Genomic DNA, 26,143 nt, shown 5'->3' with positions numbered 1-26,143 from the left:
AGTAGCTCCCAGCCGAGGTGGCTGGCAAGGCTGCTGGCCTACTCTCTTAACCTTGGAAGAGTAAGAGCCTCCCACGGTACTGGTGCTGGGCTGACTCTTACCTCCTCATAGAAGGAAGTAAGGCACGAAGCAATCTCCACTATACAACTAAAAAGTACACATTATCTGAACCAATGGCACAACTTGCATGTTGAACAATTTGTTCTGAATTCAGACACTTAAAAGATACCATTCTTGGGGGCTGGAGAGATGGCTCAGATGCTAAGAGCACTGACTGCTCTTCCAGAGGTCCCCAGTTCAGTTCCCAGCAACCACATGATGGCTCACAACCATCTATAATATGATCTGATGCCCTCTTCTGACCTGTAGCTGTACATGCAGGCAGAGCACTGTATAAATAATAATAAATAAATACATACAAAAAAGATAACATTCTTTAATAAATTTTATGAGAACCACATAAAAAGTATTAGAAAATAGATAAAAACCAATTATCACTACATTAAAGATGACCAGCAGGACCAATAACATGGCTCCATGGATAAATGTACATGCACCTAATGATGTAACCTGAGTTCAAGACTAGAACCTACATAAAGGTGGAAGGCAAGAACTGGTTCCACAAAGTTGTCTCCTGCCCTTCATATGCATAAATAAATGCTCTGAAAAGTAATAATAATGAGAAATAAAATTTTGATTTTTTAAAAGAGAGGTTAACAGTTCTAACCATAAAATGATAGGATGCAGTATAATTTATTTAAGTATAATTTCTTCAACTGTAGATTCTTCAGTTGTAACTTCAGCCACACTCACCTTATTATGTTACTATTGAGGAACAAGATAAATAAAAGATATAAGGCATTCAGCATGACTCTGGTGGTTCATTATCATCTAAGTTTGTTTTCCATTTTTGAACTCTGAGCCCCAATTTACTAATATTCCTGCTGCTCTATCCACATTTTCCCAAACACATCACTGTCCTCAATGATATTGAGCAAGTATTTCCCTCCACAGTTTCTGAAATGCTTATATGCCTTGACTATCCCAGCAAGTTTATTTTTTTATTTGTTAAGATTTATATATTATGTACACAGTGTTCTGCCTATATGTGTGCCTGCAGGCCAGAAGAAGGCACCAGTTCTCATTATAGATGGTTGTGAGTCACCATGGGTTGCTGGGAATTGAACTCAAGACCTCTGGAAGAGCAATCAGTGCTTTTAACCTCTGAGCCATCTCTCCAGCCCCAGCAAGTTTTTTTTTTAAGTATAACAGAGCTCAAATTTAAAGACATTAAGTAATCAACAAAAACCTACCCAAAATGAAGAACAACAGAAAAATAACTTTCTAAAAACAAACGCCTAAACAATTTCAAATAGAAATCATACCTCAAACCAGCAGAGTGTTGGGCTCAGCTTTCTGATAGTCCATGCAGACTCGACCTTGGTTTGGGAGAAAGAAGTGTCACCTTCAGAAGTCATTTGGAAATGAAACAAATATATCTACTAAAACTAGTACATGAAAACAAAATGCAGAAACAATGTATTTATGAATGTCAAAAATTAATTGTACTGATGCAGAGACTAAAAAAATGCCTTTGGTCGCTTTGCTTGGGATTTTATGAAATTAATCACGTCACTGAGGAGAGTACCAGAATATACACACAAATAAGCAGGGCATTCAAACAAGACAGAAACAAAGTGTTTACTGTTTCTTTCTCTACAAAGTCAGGAGGTGTTGAACTGCTGTCCCAGCACCTGAAAACCCTCATCAAGAAACTGCCTTTCAGAGAATGCATGTGGGATTAGCAGGTGTCCCAGGCTTGCAACATTGCAAGACTTCAGGATCTTAAACATGCAAATAGAAGAAAATTTGGCAAATCTGATCAAGTATAACACTTTTACTCATAAAGATTCAGTATGTGGGGCTGGAGAGATGGCTTGATGGTCAAGAATACTAGCTGCTCTTGTACAGGATCTGGATTCAGTTCCTAGCTCCCACATGGTGGCTGACAACCATCCATAACTGCAGTTTCTGGAGATCTGATGCCCTCTTCTGACCTTCCCACATACAAGCATGTTGCACATACATGTAGGAAAAACCTCATATACATAAAAATTTAATTTTTAAAAATGTTTTCAAAGACTCAATAGTATGAAATGAGCCTTTTGGGGGGGGGGCAAGAAAACATTCAATCTACTTAAGAGTGTCTTTAAAAAAAAATACTTTAAAACCAAAGTATTTTCAGATATACTACATTTGATTCACTTAGATCATATGCAGGCTGCAATAGTCACTTTAGAAATTTTCACAATTATGACAACAAAGAATTGGCATCTCAAACTCTACTATTGTACTAGTGTTATAATGCTGCCTGAGATAAGAAGGTTAAATCATAGTGCTGATACTGCAACCCAGAGTGTACACACACACACACACACACACACACACACACACACACACACACACACACACACAAACACACACATGCACGGTGAGAGAAAACCAGACAGATATAAATGACTTATAACTGTGGTTATTACTAACTATTGGAATTGTGTGATTGTGGAATTAATAATCCCAATGGTATAAAATTTTTGGCTAATCAGAAAGAAAAAGGAAAGCATAGACAAGGCTAAATCTGAGCACAGGCAACTATCAACAGTAGGCCCATGGTCACCTGGTTTCTTGAGATTCATTTATTCACTCAGAGATTAGAAGGATTGAGGCCCTGGTGATTGAACTCACAGTCTTCAAAACACATGACTCAGGCCTGGAGGAGAGATGGCTCAGAGGTTAAGAGCATTGCCTCCTCTTCCAAAGGTCCTGAGTTCAGTTCCCAGCAACCACATGATGGCTCACAACCATCTATAATGAGATCTGGTGCTGTGTTCTGGCGTGCGGGTGTACATACAGGCAAAAGCATTGTATACTTAATAAACAGATATTAACAAAATCCACATGATCCAACACACATGGTTTCTGTAGCATACAAATGAAGAGAAAGAAGATAAAAGCAGGGTCTTCATTTACAGCTCAGGCTGGTTTTCACCTCTTAATCCTCCGGCCTCATCTGAGATGATTGTTTTAAATAACAAACAGAAATATGACTTGAGTTTTGAAAATATTGGGATTTTACACACAAATCTTTTTAAGTATACATTTGTATGCTAACATTCTTTTCTGCAGAAGGCTTTATTCTGCATGTGATAAATGAAAGCTTGGAGAAAAAAACACCAGTGAGCGTGGTTGCTCCTTTGCCACTCTGCTCTCCAACTGTGGCTTATTTCCTTACACTTCCCTGCTTTGCTATCACTCTAGGAGATCTACTGCCAAGAGAGAAGAGACAAGGCCACACATTAGCATTATGCTTCAGGATGGTCCCCGCTACCACCTACAGTGACTAGCACAGGCTGGGACAGCCCTAAGCAATCTATCACAACAGGCTCTGCACTCAACAGGGGACTTACACAGTGATCTGCACTGGCACATAGGGACTTACGTTGTACTCTCCTTCAGTGATGCGGACTTCATAGCAATAGGCCAGGAGGATGTCAACTAAACTGTAGTACACTTGACGGCAAGCCGTCTTGTCCAGTAGGTAAGACTTATTCACAAATTTCCGTAGCTGATATTTTTCCTCTTCTGAAAAAGACACTAGAAGAAAACACAGTTCTGAAAATTCAATGCGCCACTCAGGTTCATAAAGCCACCAGTGCAGAAGATTTGCCAAAATTGGAGTTCTGAATACAGAAAGCAAAATCAAAGTTATTTATCGTTAACTCTGCATTTCTTTTTCTTCTTCTTCAAGACAAGGTTTGTCTATGTAGCCTTGGCTGCCTTGGCCTCACTCTGTAGACCAGACTGGCCTCAAACTCACAGAGATCAGCCTGCCTCTGATACCTTGAGTGCTGGGATTACAGGCGCAGGCCACCATGAGCGGCATGAGGCAATTTCTTAAAGGAGGCTTCTCAAGCTTTATTAAAAGCTATGTATCTGTTCAGACCTTCCAGACCTTTCCCTCCTATCACAACATTGTGCTATACTTAGGACAATTCAACAGCAGTTTCTGACATCACAAATCTTTTTCCTAAGGTTTATTCTTATTATTTTAAGTTAAGTTATGCATACAAGTGTATGTATGTATGTGTGTGTACATGTGAGATGTGCATGTGCGTGCAGGAAGCTAGAGGTGTCATACCCCTAGGAACAGGCGTTAAAGACAATTATGAGCCTCCTGACAAAGATGCTGACCTTTTTATCAAATAAGGTTTCTTCTTCCAAAATGACTCTAGCGTGTGTCAAGCTGGCTTTAAGTTGCCAGCAAGCCTTCATTCACATACTTCCTACCGTGCCGGATATAAACTTAACAGTGCTTTTCTCATTCCTTTCCAGCTTAATAGGTTTAAGTGACTGAGGTAAGAATTCCTAAATGACCCCCCCAAAGAATTGCATCAGTCCCTATGTGGGATAGAGCCTGTCACTTGATTCTGTCCTACAGACTATGACAAAGATGACAAGACAGTTCTGCCATGCTTATGTTCCATTACTGTCAGAGCAGAGCCAGGGTGTCCTAACTGGTTCTGCCCTGTGGTGAGGTGGCCTGTGAAAGGCTATGTGGTAAGCACTTCTGGGACCTCTACAATCTGAAGATTGCCCCATTTGTGAACAGGCAAGAAAGTGGCGGCACAGTTTTGCAGCTCAAGGGAAGAGAATTCTGTCAATAGTGAATGAGCCTGGAGAAAAGAATGTAGCAACCAATACCTACTTTTTTAAAAAGAAAGGCATTTTTGGCTAGTAAGCATGCCCAAACTTCAGTATTGCAAAACGATGCTGTCATGTCATGATGACCATCGCATCCAATGAACCAAGCAGTCCAGCTACAAAAACGGTCATTAAAAGGTCTCATAATATTTCATGTAAATTTAGGATTTTGTGTTCGGCTGCATTCATAGCTCTCATCCCACAGGCTGATCACATCTGAGCTACTATGGTCTTCCAAGGCCCTGAGCAGAGGACCTATCAGAGCCAGGCCTGACCTGGAATGTGTGGAGACTGTGGGAACACAAGCGTGGGGATAAGCTGTTCTACATCAACAACTTCCTGATGGAGACTCACCTCTGGGTACTTCAGTCAGTGCTGCTCTGCTTAACAGAGGATGTTATTTCCTAGTTGTGTTGACAAACTGCGTTTGCTCTGTCAACTGCCCATCAGACTGCGTTTTGTACAATTTTCCTATTAAACAGTTTGGCTTATCAAAAAAAAGTTATTTTTTAAGCCAGGGTTTCTCTATTGTATCCTTGGCTCTCCTGGACTTGCTATGTAGATCAGGCTGGCCTTGAATTCACAGAGATCCACCCATCTCTGCCTCCCAGAGTTCTAGGACCACAGGCTTGCGCCACTACACCCAGCTCAGTTTGTCAAAAATTTAAAACCTTGTTGTGTACTATAACTATAAATCCTTGGGCCAACAGATAGCTCAGCAGGAGAAAACACTTGCCATTCATGACCAAGGACAACTGAATTGATCTCAAGAACTCAATAAAGGGGGAAGAGAAAACCAACTCCACAAAGTTGTTCTCTGACCTCCACACATGAGCCATGGGATATATATATGCCCACAATTACACACACAAGTAATAAATTAAATATATTAAATGTGAACTCCAAACAAACTCCCAGTTTGCTGACTTTATTTGGAATATCTTTTGCCACAGAAGCTATGTTCAATATAATCCCAACCAGCTCTTCTTTTAAAAAAGCAGATTTTGGATTGACAGCCTTGGTTAATATCTTTACAACTCCTTAGTAATAAGGGAAGTCTATTTAAAATTATTTCACTTGGAGCTACAGAGATGCCTCAGTGGCTAAAAGTACTAACTGCTCTTTTAGAGGGCTCAGGTTTGAGTCCCAGCACTCACGTGTTGGTACAAAACCAACTGTAACTCCCATTGTAGGGGATCTGATGCTCTCTTCTGACCTCTGCCAGCACCAGGCACAAGAGTGGTACACAGATACACATGTAGCCAAAACACGAATACATATTTTAAAAATAGTAAGAGTAAATAACAACAATAATAGTAATAAAGCATCTATCTGGAAGCCAGCTTTTCATACTTGAACACATCACTTTATTCCAGACAGCGAATCCCCACTGAACCACCAACTTTGTCAGACAGATTTGCTGCTTTTGTTACTAAAATTACTTCAAAGTATTTTTGCTTCTTGTCAACTGTTGCAAATACAGTATTCCTCCACTTCCATCATTAAATACTTCATGATAAAAGAGAAAAAATATTTCTTTTTATATATCAGCCACTCTACCAAATATTGACTACATATTCCAAAACAACACACTGAAATGCTTAAATGTTAATGATACAACAAAACACTTTGTTTACATGATGACAAGCAAATATGAGACTTGAGTTTCTAAGTCTCCTTTAGTGCCTACAATCTAGGCAATCCATGCATCTCTTCTCTCTCTCTCTCTCTCTCTCTCTCTCTCTCTCTCTCTCTCTCTCTCTCTCTCTTTAAACTTTTTATTGATTCTTTGTGAATTTCATATCATGCCCCACAAGCCCACTCATCTTCCCATTACCTCATATCTGCCCTCCACCCTTGCAACTTACTCCGCAAAAGAATAAACACACAGACACACACACACACACACACACACACACACACACACACACACTTGTCATAGAAGCTGTAGTGTGTCACCAGTGTATTCTTTTGTCCATATATCTTTACCTGCAAATGTTCACTGCAGTGAGTCATTGGTCTGGTTCGAGGCGTCTGGCTTCTGCTACACTATCAACACTGGATCCTCGTAGACACTCCTCTAGGATATCCTGGCGCTGCCCTGTGTCCTGGAGACCTTGCAGTTTTGGATCTACAGGACCAGCCTTTTCACACACTCCAGCAGATCATAGATGGGGTAGATGTTAGGGTGGGCCAACTCAAAGCCCTGGATCTGGGCCTGGGAAGTAGTGAATTGGTCAGGCTGCCAGCTCTCTTACACGCACATAAACCACCAGGGTGAGCTCTCTGGTATTCCTCCAGCTCACTCAGTGCCGCAGGTGACAAGGGGCAGGGTCAGTTCTCCTGCTCTCATACCATACATCTCTTAATATCAAGATATTATATATATATACATGTGTGTGTGTGTGTGTGTGTGTGTGTGTATAACCTGTGGAATTTTATGGTATATAGAAATTGTTTTGGGGTATATGGGGGAGGGGTATTTGTGTTGTGTGTTTGTGCATGTGGATGCCTGTGGTTGGCATCAGGTATTTTCTTCAAAGCTTTCCTATATATGTATTTATATTTATGAGCCTGGAGCTCATCAATTCAGCTAGTCTAGCTAGCCAGCTTGCTCTAGGATGCCCTGTTTCTGTTTCTAGGATTGCAGGTGGGTTACCACACTCACTCAGCATTGCATGTGGGTGCTGGGCATCTAAATTCAGTGCCTTCCACTTACATGGTAAGCACTTCACCTACTGGGCTATTGCTCCAGCCCCATAATGAAGTACTCTATAGTTACAGAACAGTCGTGTAACATGCTTTTCTGTTCAATCTCACACTAACTTCATTAGTTCTCAATACTATACCAAGTATAATACCCCATCTATAGCATGATGAGAGGGAGTAACTTAAAAACACAAGCACTTCAGTTTCTAGTTATTATATGCAAAACATGACAGTAGTTACTTTTCTGTTGCTATCATAAAACACCATGACCCAAAGTAACTTAGAGAAGGAAGAATTTATTTGGCTTATGGTTCTAGTGGGTGAGAGTCAATCATGGCAGGAAGCTGGGAAGGTATGGCCGCAAGCAGGGGCGACCACGGCAAGAGAACAGAAAGCAAGAGCTCATATTTCAATCATAAGCACTAAGCAAAGAGTGCACCCCACAACTAGAAGTGGGGTGAGGTTATAAAGTTCTAAAAGCCTGCCGCTAGGTTCTCCTTCAGCAAGGCCACACCCCTCCTAAATCTCCCCAATCCCAAGTGTCTGTACACCGGGGCCTACAGGAGATATTTCTCATTCAAATCACCAGCATACACTCATAGCCATATCTAAGTCCAAAATGTATTTAGCTCAACTTCAAAAGCCCTCATAGTCTTTCACAGGCTCAACACTGTTCAAAGGTCTAAAGTCCAAGGCCTCTTCTGAGACTCAAGGCAACCTCTTAATTTGTAACCCCTGTAAAATCAAAACACAAATTACATACTTTCAACATACAATGGCACAGAACACGCTGCCCAATCTCTTTTTGTCTTAGCTCAACAAGACTGCCCTCCTATTCATGACAATTTAAAAAATTCAGCAGAGGCTATAATTACATAAGACGATATAAGCCTTTGCATTAGGTTGAATACATGTTCCCCATAAGCCCATGAGGTAAATAAAGGTTGTTATCTAGCCTATGTATGGTAGGTCTGTGAAACAGTGGAATCTTTAAGGTGAAGCCAAATGGGAGGACAGATCACTGGGGTGACCTTGTGGAGGATAGTAAGAATCCAGCCCCTTCCAATTTCTTTCACATATTGGCTATAGGTAAATAGCTTCCACAAGCTTCTGCCTGATTCTTCTGACTCACCATTGGCCCAGAGACACAGGGCTAAACCATCATGGAATAAACTCATGAACCAACACAAAACTCTTCTCTGTTGTGGTTGATTACCTCAGATATTTCGTTACAGTAACAGAAGGCTTATTGCCACAGCCTTTTTCATACATAGACTTCCAAACCCACTTCTGCCCTCTTATATAAGCTCAAGTATAACATGACTTTTTTACTTGTTTAAAATTTTTTCCAAGCCAGGTGAGGTGGTGCATGCCTGTAATCCCAGCACTTAGGGAGGCAAAGGCAGGTAGATCTCTGTGAATTCGATGCCAGACTGATCTACAGGACAGCCAATGCCACACAGAGAAATCTTGTCTCAAAAAACCAGAAAATAAAATAAAAATTAAAAATAAATAAAGAAAGAAAGAATATCCAAAACAAAGAACAAAAAACCCTTAAACACACTGAAATTGGTAGAAAGAATACTCCTTTTACTCATTAAAATGCATTCAGTGGAGAAAAAACCCAACAGGTTCAGAAATATATTTAGATAATTATTCTTTTCAACCAGGTTAGCAAATCTATGCTAAAAAAAGAAGGGAAGAAATACACTTATACAGGCATGGCTCCCACAAATGGCAAGTAATTTTAATAAATCATCTAATTTGTTGGCCATCATGGCTAAGGAATATGTATTTTTAAAAGTTGAATATAGGTATGTGCCAGATAAAGCATTCTTTAAAGAACAACGTTTAAAAATAAAATAAGAGATATAACTGAGCGTTGTTTTCCTCATTAAAGGACTCCTCTAGGGATGCTTTTATTTAAATAAAAGTTCATGGTGAATGATTCAATTTAAAGAAGCTACATTAAGAAACAAACTCAGTACATGAAGAAAGTACACCTGACAAAGTATTTAAGACCTTGCATTAGCAAGAAGATTTGAGACAGGATTCCCTTAAGCACAGTTTTCCAGACAGTCATTAATTTAGCTAATAGGAAAGTACCAGGTGTTCACAGTGATATTATCTCGCTAGAGAAAAGCCTTTAAACCCTGGTTGACTAATAAAGACCTCCGCTTCCACATAGCTCTTGAGTCACAGAGTAAGCATGCCCAGAACTGTTTTTAAACACATCAACTCTTCTACACGTCCACAGGCTCCCTCCTTAAGTAACAATGCCTGTACCTGTTTGACAAACTGAAAAAAGTTAACATCAGAACTGTAAGCTGCACAGCTACACTCTACACATGCAATGGAAGGATATGTATGCACGATACACTGCTTCCAGTGACTGGACAGCATAGGAAAGCCGACCTGACTATGCTCTGACATTTACAGATGCTAGCCATCACTAGGCTCTTCTTACAAAACCAACGTTATCTGAGCATTTCTAGGTTCCATTCTGGCTTTCTTAGCTTATGTGCATTTATATTTGATCCAATGAAAGAATCAGAGGATATGCAACAAATGAGGATATCACTATAGAAATCCAAAGTCTCACCTCCCGAAACTCCAATTTATCAGGGCTGGGAATCATATCCCCAAGGGGAACTTGAGGGAGTCTGCACACATCAGTTTTACCCAGCAGCAGCACAGGAAACACCTACAGATGCAGTGCTAGAACACCTGGGTGGTCACCATCTCAAGCAACATTTGTCAAGCATTTGTGCAACTTAGCTGCAGAGTTCACAACATTTTGGGTAATTACACTCCTAAAAATAATCGTTAGTGAAACAAAAGCCAGCACAAAGCTCAAAAGGGCTGGAGGAGACACTGGTGCCCCAACATGAGAGCCCAGGGCCACCTCCCAACTTTAACAACCTCACTGCTATGTTTGAGATCTGCAAAGGAGCCCCCATGAAGATGGGAAAATGTTGGTGAGATGCTTGCTCTTTCTCCCAGACTCCTTTTGATTTTGTTACTTTTAAACCTTCTTTTCCTCTTTAAATCGCCCTCCCAGCTCCCCTCCCTGCCGCCTTGCCTGGATCAGCGATTCAGTCATCCATAATCTAGTTCCTCTGAGTAACACATATCTGTCTATTACACTGTGCGTGCACTGGAAACAGATCAAGAAACTGTGCTGCATTCAAGCCTTTAGCTAAATGGGCAGCCCTGCCGTGCTGCCACTTTGGAAGCTGACACTGCCAGTTATCTCCACAAACACTCAGGGGCTCACTGGTGCCAAACAGGATGGCCTTGCAAGGAAGTTCATGGACTGTAAATGTTATGTGGTGTCATAACAAGCAATTATGTGCCAAGACTCTTGGGCTGATGTTAACCACTGAAAGACAACTTGGGAAATGTGGTGAGTTCGTCCTCGTGAAACCGGAGCTCCCAGGGAGCACAGCATTTAACACTGCCATTCATAAGTCTTTGGGGAGGAAAAGCTGGATCTTTATAAAGCTGAAGATGCTAATAACAGTCTCCCTGCTGTAACTCTGGGCTCCGATAAATAGGACCAGAGCCACTCCCCAAGCAAAGACAGCATCAAAATTTAGCTCCCACAGCATATCTAGAACTCAAAGCAGTTTACCATAGGACACTGAAGGAGGACTCCAAGGTGCACCCCTAGCGTCTGCACTATCCTGTCTAAAGGCACATCTCATTGTGTGACACCAAGCTGGAGACCAGCAGCAGGAGCGCAGAGACACTTCTGGAGGAGTCAAGAGACACGGGAGCAGCATGTTATCTTGGTAAACAGAACTGTAAAGCTAGTTCTTGCTTTATTTCTTTTCTCCCTGATTATATCTTGTTCAACACACTTCTGTTCATTCCTCTAGTTCTGGGTGTCGCAAACATTTAAATAAGAATAAAATGAAAGAAAAATCTCATTAACAAGGAATCTTGCATGGAAGATTTGTAAAACGTACAAAAATGGCAATCTACAGAGAAGTCATTCCATGGCTGGCTCTCCTGCCTTTCGTTCACTTTCTAACAATAATCCCTAGCACTCACAGGGGAGTGAGGCTTTCCCACACACAGCTCACTCCATCCTGATGGCAGCTCTGAGGGAGGCAGATTTCCACAGCAACCCAGGGCTGTGCGGTCACTCAGCTGGCAGAGAGCAGGGAAGTTAAATGCAGGCCTAATTCAGCCCTGCCCTGCCTATACTTAACCTTACACCTGGCATAATGGAGGAGATCCTTTCTGTTCAACACAGCTCAAGGTTTCCCACCTCAGATCACATACCCTTGATGTTTTAAAAGGTGTCTTTGAGAATGAATCACCATAATGGCTAAGCAGACTGCCTGCCTGAACCACCAGCTTGGCTACAAGCCATGGGTCAGATACAGGGTCAAAAGCCAGTGGTTAAAAGGACAGAGCACTGGCTCAATCGGCTAAAATTACAGAGGACCTAACTCAAAGCACTGCTGACATGGAGACCTGGCCTCGGAACACACTGCCATTTATTAAAGGAGTGCAAGCTAGCACTGAGATCAAAGGGAAGGCCTTCTGATTTTTAGGGCAACTAGCTCACTCTGGTGGAGAAAACTCAACTACGCAGCCAAAGCTTGCCTCACCAAAGGCCGCTGGAACTGAGGAAAGCAGCTGACCTTTGCTCACAAAGGTCCTGAGACCCACTTAGCATATCGTTAACTACCTAAATGGAGTCAGCCGGGCTCCATCTGCAAGTCTGTTAACTGGGGAGGGAGTCTGAAGGCTTCCTAGGCACGAACACAGCCACAGAGCACACTGAAAACAAAGGCACACATAGCCACAGATCCACAGAACCAGCAGTCCGGTTTCTAGTTACAACGGCAATTTTCGCTCTGGTAGAAATTAACTAAACTCTAACAAAGCTTAACCACAAAAATACTTAATAAAATAATACTTAACACCTATTATATAATAATCACTACACGACATGCTAAAAAAAAGGGGGGGAGAGTGGACAGCAGGTGACTGGACTGCTTGAGGACAGTTTTAGGTATTGACACAGAAGAGACCACAACTATGTCAGTGAGATTAAGTGTAAGAAGGCTCCCAAATCCCAAATGGCTGCCAGCAGTAGAGACCAAATTCGTGAGAGAAATACTGCAAAGGACAGCAGCCAGCAACTTCCATGCGCAGGAAAAGCCGAGTGACCTATGTGTGCTCACATGGAAGATTTTCAACCTTTGTGCACACCATCTCAAAGCAATAACTTAGATGTGGTGTCTGTACTTGAAAAACACCCAGGCTAGGACTACAGCTCAAGGTAAAGTATATGTTTAACATACATAAGGTCCTGAGTTTGACGGTCAACACAAAATAAATTAATTAGAAATACACTTATAATTGGTACCAGTGATTGCTTTTAGGAGGAGGAACTTGGGGGGGCAGTTTATATTCCATTTACTAGCCTTCAGAAGATATGTTCTCACCTACATATTCCTTTCACTAAATGCTGAAATTTAGTTTTAGTGTATAAAGAAAAGCCAAATCAACCTATCAGGTAACGTGGGACTCCTGCTCTGATCTGACGGAAACCATCATGACTCTACTACACAGACTTAGAACGGCCAGCTTGTGCTGGAGCCAATGATGAGAACTTGTGCGCCTGGGTAGTGCTTGTGTCCACACGGGACAGTCTCTTCTTGTGGCTTGTAAGATCCTCACCTCAGCGTTCTCCAGAACAAGCTGGTTTACATGCTCTGGAAACACGATGGGAAGACAGCCATTCTGCTTCCTCATACCACAACCTGTGAATAAACTGAGGAGGCCACATCCACCTCGTTTACTCAAGCGAGGGAGTGAGTCTGGGCCTCTGTTACTCATACCCATGTGTCTCCAGCACGGGGCATGGTCATACCTCTAAGGCAGATATGAATGCTCTGGGTGTCAATACCCTGGATTTACTAAAAAGAAATCAATTAAAAACTTAATGCCTTTAATCCCAGCACTCAGGAGGCAGAGGCAGGCAGATCGATATGAGTTCAAGGCCAGCCTGGTCTACAAAGCGAGTCTAGGACAGCCAAAGCTACATAGAGAGACCCTGTCTTGAAAAACCAAAAACAAAAAATACAAACAACAAACAAACAAAAAACTTAAAAGGTCAGCCACGTGTGGTAGCGCACACCTGAAATCCCAGCACTTGGGGCGGCAGAGACAAGTGAATCTCTGTGAGTTCCAGGCCAGCCTGGTCTACAAAGTGAGTCCAGGACAGCCAAGGCTACACAGAGAAACCCTGTCTCAAAAACAAATAAACAAACAAAACCTTAAACGGTGTCCACTGAGTCAAAGGTAAGATCTATTTCATAAGAATTTTCTAATAAAATAAGCTGAATGATTTAGTGTGGGATTCTATGGTACCTTATGGTTCAAATCTACCAGCAAAGAAAAGCAAACACAAGGCAGAATTAGCAAAAATCCCATTTTCACAATGAAAGACAACGAAAATCATAGGCCACACCACATGAAAGGTAGTGGCTTGGCACACGATATGATGTAATTTGGAGTCTCTTACCTAATGCAGCGTCAGCTCCTTGCTCTTGGCTCTTTCCCACAGAAGCCATCATTTCTGCATGTACCTCATCCCACCACGGACTGTACTTCAAAATCTGCTCAACTGCCTCATCTTCAAAGAAGTCAGCTCTGCTCAAAAACAAACGGGCTTGTTACACCAGACTACTCTGGTCTGTGCGGCCTTCCTGCCTTCTAATCTTAATGCATCACATTTGCCCAGAAATAGAGATTACATCAGTTAGTACACAATCTGAGAGAGGACTGAGTGCTCATAGAGCAAAAGGAAGCACCTAACTAAGCGAGCACTAGTCACTGCTGTCCTACCCTGAGGTCGTGTCCTACCTCAGCGGAGACGAAACTGAGGCTGAGTTTGTGAGTAGCACAGGTTTGAGTAAAGTTGTGGTAAAGGAAAGATCTGTCAGACCCAGGAACAAAAAAGGTAAACAGATGAGCAGGTAATTCAGGACACTGCATTTACATGCAGGGCACAAAGAACCTGAGGCTACACACACACACACACACACACACACACACACACACACACACACACACACATAAACACACACACCCTGAAACACTCTATTCAGCATGAATCCTTTCTACTAAGATGACAGCTACTTTATTTAGCTATACTAATCTTAACAGTTTCTTGACTTTAAATTATTGAAAAAAAGATGTAGAAACCAGAAAACCCTATTCTTTGGGTATTTTCTGTACTTTCTCAGTGTTAAATAGAAGAATGAAAAGTACATTCAAAATACATGCCTAGCTCTTTTTAGAGGACACACTCAGAAATCATGTGACCTTGCCTTCCAAATTGAAAACTGGTAGAAAACTTGGAGAAAGCACACCAAAATCTAAGTCGTTCTGAGGTTTCACTGTATTTCAGTTGATAGAAACTAAAGTAAAGGGCTGGAGGGATGGCTCAGCAGTGAAGAGCACTGACTGCTCTTCCAGAGGTCATGAGTTCAATTCCCAACAACCACATGGTGGCTCCCAACCATCCACAATGAGATCTGGTGCCCTCTTCTGGCCTGCAGGTGTACATACAAGCAGAACATTGTATATATAACAAATAAATATTAAAAAAGAAAAAAATTTAAAAAAAAAAAAAAAGAAGCTCAAGGAAGCAGTTGCTTTCCTAAGCACTAATGGTTTAATGACCTTATACATTTTTTTTTCACCTAAGAAACTGTGATCTTAAGATGAGAAAGACTGTAGATACTCACAGAGCTATAAGAAGGGTTTCGCACGCATGTGCCCATCCACTCCTCCCAGCATCACTACCTGGGAAAGATACTACCAAAGCTCTCATTTAGCATGGGTAGAAACTGAGGCCCACAAAAGCGGTATGTCCTGGCCAAGATTTAACAAAACAGTAGGAAGGCTGCTCAGACGGCTCAGCAGATATGGATGCCTGCCCCCTATTGAGTTTAACTGCAGTACCCGTATCACAGAACTGACTCCCACAAGTTGTCCTGACTTCCAGATGCATGCTTGACATGTCCAAACCCTACACACCTACAAAAATAAATACATAAAAATTTAACTTAAAAATTACAAAGTCAGCCGCGGCAGTGCACAGCATCCCAGCACTTGGGAGCCAGAGGCAGTGAGTTCAAGAATGGCCTGGTACACAGTGAGTTACTGGACAGTAAAAGCTATGCAGAGAGACCCTGTCTCAAAAAACTAATAGCTAAGTAAATGTTTAAAAAACAAATAAACAACAAAGCCAGTAAATTCGGCTAGATGTACAACAAGTCCCACTCCAGAGTCAAATCCTTACCAAACACAAGCACTTGGGGCTGTGGCACTGGCTCAATGGTTAAAAATACTCATTGCTTTTGCAGAGTGCCAAGGTCTGATTGCTGGGCCACATGGCGGCTCACAAGCACTTATAAATCTAGGAGGTGCAACACCTTCTTCTGACCTCTGTGCACACCAGCCACATATGTGGTATACAAACATAAATACATGTGGCCAAAACAGTTCTAAGCATAGAGTTAAACAAATCTTAAAAAAAAAAAATAGTTTTTTTTTACATACAAGGAAATAAAATACATATTGGACAAAACTGAATATCTTGAAGCAAAAAAATTTAATATCCATTTCTGTCAGGTGTACAAGGCTAGGACAAATCAGCAGTTCACTAACCTAGCCCTGCAGACCTGTCTTCTTCTGAAGTGTCCCTTCCTTCCTAGGGAACAGGGACACCAGTTCTTAATGAAGTCTCTGCTACGGATTCATCCATCTATCAGAATGTGAACTTATTCTAAGAATTGAGTTTCAAAAAAGTAAGCTATAAGAGCAAACGTGCCATCCTACTACAGAATTGACTTGTAAGAAAAGTTATGGGGTTCACATTTTTTGCCTGGTAAGTATAGCCCTTGCCCCTCCTCAAAACTTTTCTTTGCAGCAGATGGAGAGCATCACAGAAAATCACAACTGGTCAAAATACGAAGCACAATCGATGATGGGGTGCCTGACCCCAAGGATACAAATACACCTGCAAGTCAGGAACATGCTGAGGAGAGGGTGCAAAGCTTAAGAGGCATTACAGCAGAGTGTGCTGTGAGATCGTGTCTCCTAGAAATGACAGGGAAGCTACACCCATGATAGTCTAACAATATGGCTGCCTAACAAGACCCAGACAATGAGAACACTTAGAGGCATGCTAAAATGGAAAAGGGAAATCTCAAGGGGTCCCACCTTTACACAAAAAACTCTAGGCAACTAATGACAACTGAGAAATGAAAAATTGGTTTTCCCCAGGGATGAGCCCCCAATTGGAGATACAATATAAAACAATCAGCCCTAAATCACATTCATAAAAGCAACACTAAACAGACGCAACAGGCTATGAGTAAGTTAGTGTGTGAGTGTGTGAAAGAGAGTGTGTGTGTGTCTATGTATGTAACAATAATAATCAAAGAAAAAGCTATAAATTTGAGAGAGTAAGTGATTTTTTGACTGTGAACTTTGTAGAAGACCAGATCATGATAAAAGGCTGGACACACCTGAAGGTCATGCTGAAATCATCCCTAGGGTCACTGAACACAGGGCCATGCATCTCAGGGGGGCAATCCTAAAGAAGCAGAAACTGTGCCAGACAGGGTAGTGGCAGACAACAGGGAGCAGAGTAGGTGACCTGACCTCTAGCTAGAAGGCAAGGTCCTCAGGACGTGGGGCTGAGGAACCGTGGGAATCACAGCAATGGCTAGGACTATGACTCAACACACTGGGGGCAGCAACGCGCTTCATGGAGGCAGTGCCACAGGAGGCTGACAGACATGAGGAGAGGGACAATAGCTTCTGCCTAAGATGGGTTCATATAAATATACAGCTAGCCAATAAGCAGCTGGACACCCAAGTCTGATACCCAGAGGGGGGCATGTGACTAAAGAAGAGGAGAGAACCCTGCAGGAAGAACCAGCCCTGTGTGAGAGACTAGGGCATGAAAGCACTGAGGACACATAGGGCAAGAGCCCCCTGAAAAGGAGACTCAGAAGAGAAAAGGCAAAGCGCTTGGTAGAACGGTACCCCTACCACCTCCGCCCCATCCTTCCGCTCAAACTAAAACTCTCCAAAATGAAGAACTGAGTATTCTGAATAAAAATTCTGACACATTCTAATAAGCTAGCATGTGATGAGCCATTCTCCCTCTTCCGTGTCTGTAGAGTACTGAAGACAGAATCTCCTACTTCACACACACTGGGCAAGTGTTCTAGCTCTAAGCTACAAGCCTGACTGTTCCTTATTTTTCTTTTTGAGACAGTCTCACAACGTTGCCTAGGCTGGCTGTAGCTTGTGCAATACTTTAGGCAGGCCTAGACCTTGTGACTTTCTCCAAGCCTTAAGCTTGCTTCTTCATAATCCCCATTAGCCTCCAGCATACCTAGGCCTACAGGCCTGCATCATCAGGCCCAGCCAATGGCTTATTCTTTACATGAAACTGACTTGTATGTGACTAACCATTTGCTTTCCACGATCATTTATCTTGATGCTTTTAAAAGCCACTGCATTCACTAAATGTCCTACACATACGCGCGCGCACACACACACACACACACACACACACACACACACACACAGCAACAGGAGATAAAGATTAGTAAGACCACCAACCTGCCACTATTTAATCATAACCATGGACACAAATGCATAAGTTTAGAAACAAGGTGGTTTTTAAAAGCAGAGAGAGACAGAGACAGAGAGGCAGAGGGAGAGAAAAGCACTGTAGAGCACAGAGCAGGGCACAGAGGAGGGCATCCTCACACAGCCCACACTGCTGCTGTAACTTCCCTGCTGTGATGGACTTGACCCTGGAACTGCAGGCCAAATAAAGCCTTTCTTCTTTTAATGGATCAGGTATTTCATTGTTGCATGCAGGGAAATACTAATACAGTGCCTCAAGACTGAGGTGGGAAAGCCCTGGGGAAACAGCCAGCAGACAAGTTACCTACAATACCTACTGCTAGGGACAAACATACCAGCTCCCACTTCAGTAGTATTCTAGACAGGGCATTCTACTGGCATCTTCTACAGGTGTCTTTTAGACAGAACGTTAAGCATCTACAGAAGCTCTTGAGGCTATCCTAGCTGTCTTCATGACAGAGTGGGGTCACTTCTTGATATGTGTGTATCAAACCCTAGGGTCAAATACATGGTTTTAGCTGTAGCCATTGTGGGTTTTGTTTTTTGTTTTTTTTGTTTTTTGGTTTTTTTTGGTTTTTTTTTTTTTGGTTTTTTTTTTTTGGAGGTTCATCGCCCTTTTACAAAATGATAATTGAAGTAAGCCACATCTGAAGTAGCCGCCAATAACTTGGTGCCCTGGAACAAGCTCAGGGCTCACAACTGTGACTGTAATGGGCTGAAGGATTGGGTCAAGGAATAAACATAGCTATACTAGACTAAAAGGTGCTCTGAAAACCCTTGGAGACATTACCAGTGCCACACTCATGGTGTGTGTGTCTCTGTTTGTCTGTGAAGTAGAGGAAATCATAGAAATAAGTGGCACAGCTCAAGGGTTGACTGATTGTTGGACAAAGAAGCTGAAGACATCTCAGCCTGCTTGCTTGCTTGCTTGCTTTTTAAGTTTTTCGAGATGGGGTCTCACTATGTAGCTCTGGCTATCATAAAACTCATTACATAGACCAAGCTGGCCTCAAACTCAGAGAGATCTACCTGCTTCTGCCTCCTGAGTACTGGGATGAAAGGCATGTGCCAAGTAACAGTAGAGAAAACTAGGGCACTGGACCATCTGAGCATGTCAAAACAGAGAAGTCTGTAGGATGCCCAGTCACTCTCTAAACCTTGAATTTGCTTCTTCATAGTCCTCTACCTACTTCCCCCGCTGGAATGAAGGTGCCATGAGTGTGGAGATCTGACACATTCAAGTGCTAGTCTTTGAATGGCAAACAGGAATTCAAATGCTTGTTGCACCAGCACGCACACAAACAAAAGAACAAGACTGATGATTTATCCAATGCCTCTTCCTATGCTTGGACTTTTGAAAAGAAACCCGTCCGTTCCAACCTCCCACATCCTAGGTGCAGTCTACTCAGTACATCAGAACAGAGATCAATGTATCAACCTCTTTAACCAACTCCTAATCATGAAAATCTACCACAATTTAAAACAGTATGCCAAAAAAGGCTTGACCATTTTTGTTTTTTCACTATCTCATAGATGTCTATGATGTTGATTAAATCCTCCTGTTCTCACCAAAAACATAAGCAAGGGTTATGATTAATATATTTTCTCAAGAATCAAAAACAAATGTAGGAAGAAAACAATATCCTCAGAAAGATAAATTTTAAAATTTAGCTGTACAACCATCTTGGAAATCAATCTGGTACTATTTCAGGAAATTGGGAATAAATCTACCTCAAGACCCAGCCATACCACTCCTGGACATAAACCCTAAGGATGCCCCACCATACAACAAGGACATTTGCTCAACTATGTTCATAGCAGCCTTGTTAGTAATAGCCAAAATCTGGAAACAATCTAGATGTCCCTCAACTGAAGAATGGATAAAGAAACACAGTGAAATGCTATTCAGCTATCAAAAAGAAGGAAATCTTGAAATTTGCAGGCAAATATGGATGGAACTAGAGACATTCATCCTCCGAGAGGTAACCCAGACCCAGAAAGACATGCATGGTATATACTCACTTATAAGCGGATATTAGCCACTTAATACAGGTTAACCACATTATAATACAGAGACTGATGCACCAACCAAGGACCATGTATAATGTGGACCTAGACCCTCCGCACTGATGTAGCAGACAGGCAGCACAGTCTCCTTGTGGGTCCCACAATATGGGGAGTAGGAACTACTTTTGACATGGACTCGAGCCTCCCAATGTTGATTACTTTCCTCCTGGCAGGGTAGCCTTGCTAGGCCACAGAGGAAGGGGACACAGGTAGTACAGATGAGACTTGATAGGCTGAGGTCAGATGTTAGGAGAGGAGGGACCCCTGTTTCTGATAACTAGAGAGGGAGGGGAGGGGAGATGAGGGAGGGGGCTACAGTTGGGATGTAAAGAGTTCAAACTGCAGAACAAGCAGGTAACTTATAGTGCTAATTCTACTACATGCGAATAGCTCTGAGATATGAGTGTCTATGCACAGACAATGCTTCTTGTTGGTTACAGAATCCCTGTGATTTAGGATTAGATGTCATTCTTTGAATGGCATGAATGAAGATTTGCAGATGTCTTACTTCTGCTCATACAAAGAGCAGAGAACCAGCCTTAACTGTTCTGTGCATCCCACACATCTCATGCACTTATAATTTTAGGACTGTATAATGCTTGTGAAAAATTATATTATTTCAGAACAAAAGAACAGGACACTGACGCTAGATCAGACTTGACAGGATTCATTCTTCTCAGCATGCTGGATGCTGACATCCTACATCCTTAATGTTCCAGCGCCAGGAGCAGTTGCTGTTACCCATCAGAACAGGACAGCTTCCAGGACAGCTTCGAAGAAAGCATCCAATCCCAATTGGTCCAGCATTTCAGACTGTCCCACACAAAACTCCTATTAAGCCTGGAATTTCTCAACATTTAGAAAGTGGACCACAAATTCTATTCCTGGCTTGTTTAACCATTTCCCCCAATCTTTTGGGCCCCTAACCAGCCAGAAGAAACCTTAAGAGAGCAACAACCTATTTCCCCTAAGGGGGGTTGGGTAGGTTTTTGTTTGCTTTCTTAGGCTACAGATACTTATTTTCATTGGGAGGTGGTTATAAGTTATTATTAGTGTTACACAGAGAGAGAAAACGAGGATGGGCTCAGGGATGTCTCTCTTTTCCTTTATCTTTCCTTCAAAGGTATGGAGATAGGGGTTGAAAAGAAAGGGGGGATATAGAAATATATAGGGGTGATAGAACAAGAAGTAGATTTTTGAACCTACTCCTCAACTTAATGCCTTAATTGTTACTCACAAGTAAGGTTATTTTTAATTCATTAGTATAGAATTTTGTATATTGATGCAAAATAAGTTTAATTTTGATACATTGGTGTAGAATTCAGATTTAAGATTATTCTTCACCCACATTATATATATTTCTACTCTAATATGAGGTATTGTACCCATACAACTCAATTATAATACAAGGCTTGCTTCCAAATACCTTGAAAGTGGTATTGCAGGCTGTTTAGGATAATTAAGTAATACAAGCTAATTGTTAGTTGATCAAATCATGGTCATGACAATTACTAGTCTATTTTTATCACAAGAATATATATCCTAGGTTTAACAGTTAGGGTAAGCAAGTCCTCAATAGTTCCTGCCTCACAAATATGTCTGTTAGATATATTGGGCCAGAAGGCTGAAGGTGATGCTCCAACATTATAGAGAGTTTTGGGTGACTGTTCAGGCAGCAAACTGTCTCTGTCATCTTCTCATTTTGGAAGATGCTAACCTGCACTTCTGGTTCAATCGGGTAATTAAGGCTTATTCCTTCTCAAGTCTCTGATGGGGTTAAAGACCAGATAGTTTAGACTTATAACTAAGCTTAGCTGTTTAAGGGTTATGTTTTTAGGTTTAGATAGAGGTTTTAAGTTAACAGAGATGAGATATGATAGATCTTGATTTTCATTCAAAATTTTAGACTCACCAAGAGAGGAAAGATGTTTTTTCAAGTTTGCCAAATACAAATAACCAAATCACTATGAATGTAACATTTATATAATTCCTGACTGTTTGATAGTTCTTCTTGCTGTATGTAGTTTATTTTATTTACGTGTAATGACATAAATGTATATTTTAAAAAAGAAATATAATAAAAAAAATTAGGCACACATAAAAATGGAAGATTACTATGGAATACTTCAAGATGCTGTCTACAGACTTTAGTGTAAAAGTAACATCCAAGCCAGCCAATGGCTCACAGGTAAAAGTACTTGCCACCCAAGCCTAATGAGCCAAGTTAGACATCCAAAACCCTTAGTAGACAAAGCAAGGAGCAGATCCTGAACATGTCTTCTTACTTCCATACATGATGACATGGTATACACCTTTACTCGCACACACAAGTGATAATAAATAAAGAAAATTTTAAAATTCTAAAATGATATCCAAAAGGAAAAAAATGGTTTAAAAAGAATAACCAGAAACAATGAGATTCCTAGATGCTCAAGCACAGCACTTCCTCAGGCTACAAGACACTAAAGAATAACCAGCCCACATTTACAACAGCTTTCAAAACAGTCACAACCCAAAGCACTAGATTTTATTTTGAAATTAATAAACTCCTCTTTATAGTCAATTGGCTTCACTCTGTTCTTCGTAGGCTAAAATCACATTTGTTTTCTTGAAGTCTTTTCAAAACCTAACACCACCACTCCTCTGAAAACCACGCTTTAAGAAATGGTGAGTTCAAGGCCAACCTGGTCTACAAAGTGAGTCCAGGACAGCCAGGGCAACAAAAGAAACCCTGGTTCAAAAAAAGAAAAGAAATGGCATAAACAGCACACCTGTAATCCCAGCATTTGTAAGGCAGAGGCAAGCAGATAGCTGTGAGTTCGAGGCTAGCCTGGTCTACAAAGTGACTCCAGGACAGACAAGGTTACACAGAGAAACCCTGTCTCTGTCTCTGTCTCTCTCTGTCTGTCTGTGTGTCTCTGTCTCTGTGTCTCTGTCTCTCTCTGTCTCTCTCTCTCCCTCTCTTTCTCTCTCTCTCCCTCTCTCTCAACTAATTAATTAATGCAGTAAGCTTCTGGATAAAGAAGCACAAGAAGATGGAGGAAAATAGGGGCTGCTTAGACTATCACATTGCCAACTATAAATTTCAATATCCTAATCCTCTCAGGTCTATGGGGCCAGAAAGCCATGCGGCTGGGAGAGTGAGGTTGATATGTGTCCAAACCCTGAAAATCCTGACCTGAGACCAGCAGGAGTAGGACTGCTTCCTGCATGCTCTGGGCCTGCATACCCCTGCATACATAGTCTTAGGACTCCCACCTCTGCTACCCTTGAGGTAGCCAAGTAGGCTGGGGGGCCAGGTTACAGGTTAAAACTTCCTCTCTCCTCCTAAGAATATGTTCAGCTAGCACCAGGAATTCCTCTTCATGCAAATGCACCATTCTTAGCACATCCACTGCAGCCAATGATGTACACTCACCCTGAAAACCTGTACCTACTCCCCAAGGCTTATACAGCCCTTGTTCACCCCAATAAAGAGAGCTGTTTCACTGAAAACCATGTCTGGAGAAGGCTACTTCTCCCAAACTCAACCCCTACCAAGATTCTGCCTAACCCCCCCCCCCCCCCCCCCCCGCCAGCTAAGCTTCACTCCCTCCAGTGCAGGGCCTGGTGCCTGGATACCCCAAGGGGAAAAGCAGACCCGGGCAGACCAGGTCATAAATGTATTCTTCTAGACAGTTCTTCTAATTAAGCTCCCTCCCTCTTGAAATTTAAGCCTTGGAAAGACCATTCTGTTTTCATATTGGCTGAGAAATTTGCTGACAATGAAATTTCTACTTTAAATATTCAGCATGATTCTAAATGGGTTTCTTCAAATTACTCTTCAGTGGACCTTTAAAACCACCATTGAAGAGATAAAAGTAATTAGGAATGGCAGTCTAAATGGAGCTGAATCTCTCAGATGTCCTCCACAGAATAACCCAGCCCACTCTTCCCTGGCTTCCCTTAGGATGTGCAACAGCTCAGCCATTCATCACCACACATCACTCATTCCATTTGCACATCACAAGGTCCACGTCTGCTATTCCAATTAGTCTCCCACTGGGTCACAGGAGAGAGAATGTTAATCACAAGAGCAATGGCAGTTAAAGTGGAACAGTGTACATAAAAGGAAATACTGAGTGGCAAACAGAGCCTCTTTTCAAGCCCACTCAACCCACTTAGTAGTAGTGTGACCTTGGGCAAGTCTCTTCACCTCTTTTCCTCTTGTGAAAGAATCCTGAGGGGACTTGATAAGCTGAAAACACTGTACAAAAATCCTGGGAAGTGGGGATTATGGTTCTATAGGTAACAATTTGAAATCACCAGCCCAGAGTCTAAGAAAAGTAACAAACAAGGGCTACATCAACACATGGATTACACTTGTTCTCCACATACCCTCAAAGAGCCAGGTATTCAGATGCCTAGTGAAAATGCAAAAAATGCTATTTTGGCCAGTAAGAGACAACACATCTCTGCTTTATTAAGTTGCTTACTCAAATACAGCTCTGATAACAGCAAAGGGTGCAACAGATGCAAGTGAGAAATATGGCACAACTATATTAGGTTCCACTGGAACTCTACCACAAAGGATAACTATCTGTTGACTGCAACTGGTGGCAGATAAGAGTTCTAGGAAGATCCTGCACTAGCAAGAAACACAGTGCATGTAGATCTGGATCCTTATGGAAATCAACACATATTCATTTATATACACAAATAGCCATGGCAAAATTCTACTTGAAAGAAGTACAAACAAATACTCTCATGAGTTTGATGCTTTTAAGGCTGAGGAAACCACTAAAGCAGTGGTTCTCAACCTTCCTAACACTGTGACCCTTTAATACAGTCCCTCATGTTGTGGTGACCCCAACCACAAAGTTAATTTTGTTGCTGCTTCATAACTAATTTTGCTATTGTTATGAGTCATAATGTAAATATCTGATATGCAGGATGTCTAATATGCAACCCCAAAAGGGGTTGTGACCCACAGGTTGCACTAAAGAGTTTATTAAGAGTTTTCCATTACTAATATAAACTAAGTAGTACGTTTACAAAGGCTCCACAAATAAGCCATTACAGGTTAGATGAAATGTCAATTAGGGTTAGTACCTTCACTAACTCCAGGCTCTAAAACATATATCTAGTACACTGAGGGCTAGGTAGATGGCTCACTCAGCAGAGTGCTTGCCATGCAAACAAGAGGACCTTGTGCAGATCCCCAGCACCTAAATAGGAAGCCAGGCATGGCGATGTGTGACTGTAGCCCAGTGCAGGGAAGATGGATAGGTGGATTCTTAGAGCTCACTGGCCAGGGCTAGCCAGCCAGCCGAGCTGAGTGGGTGAGCTCTGGATTCAGTGAGAGCAAAGAGTGATGAAAGAAGTCACCCACTGTCGAGGCTTGGCCTCCACATGTACATGCACACATAACTACACAAACACATACACATATACATACATTTACTCGAAGAGTAAGTTAGTGTAAAGTAACTAACTTCTTTACCTGTCACAAAAGTTAATACTCACAGATAATGATCTGGGTCAAATTTGGCCAGCTCAGCAGCCAGGCGTTTCTGCCGTCGTTCAGTCACAGGAGTGAAATCTGGATCCTTAATATCAATGACCTCACTCAGTTCATCCTAAAAACACCAGAACAAGAATGAGCACTATCTCCAAGTTGTAGCATTTAAAAATCAAATAGAGGGAAAGGAGGAGAAACCACAGAGATGGAAGAATAGGACTGATCACTAAAGTATAAGACCACTTGTGATACTTAAATTCAGACCTAACAGATGTTTAAGACAAGTGTCATGGAGCATTCCTTTGCTCCCAGCACTTGAGAGGAAGAAGTAGGCAGATCTCTCTGGTCTACATAGCAAGTTCCAAGCCAGCCAGAGTTATACAGTGAGACTGTTTCAAAGTACAA

General features: G+C 41.8%; 1 protein-coding gene across 2 annotated transcripts in view; it reads right to left on the bottom strand.

The window, feature by feature from the left end:
- Positions 1–26,143, bottom strand: part of SHQ1 (SHQ1, H/ACA ribonucleoprotein assembly factor) — a 109,396-nt gene that overhangs the window by 67,242 nt on the left and 16,011 nt on the right. The window contains exons 5-8 of one of the 2 annotated variants that reach the window (XM_084764914.1): positions 25,744–25,856; positions 14,018–14,145; positions 3,500–3,672; positions 1,386–1,439 (exon numbers count right to left, since the gene is read on the bottom strand). In XM_084764914.1, the coding sequence (XP_084621040.1) occupies positions 1,386–1,439; positions 3,500–3,672; positions 14,018–14,145; positions 25,744–25,856 (468 nt within the window). The remainder of the gene's footprint in view (positions 1–1,385; positions 1,440–3,499; positions 3,673–14,017; positions 14,146–25,743; positions 25,857–26,143) is intronic. The other variant, XM_084764915.1, reaches the window with a different exon arrangement.

The sequence above is a fragment of the Acomys minous genome, assembly GCF_964271855.1.
Source record: "Acomys minous genome assembly, chromosome: 17".
NCBI lineage: Eukaryota > Metazoa > Chordata > Mammalia > Rodentia > Muridae > Acomys > Acomys minous.
This window is presented reverse-complemented; position numbering and strand designations above follow the sequence as displayed.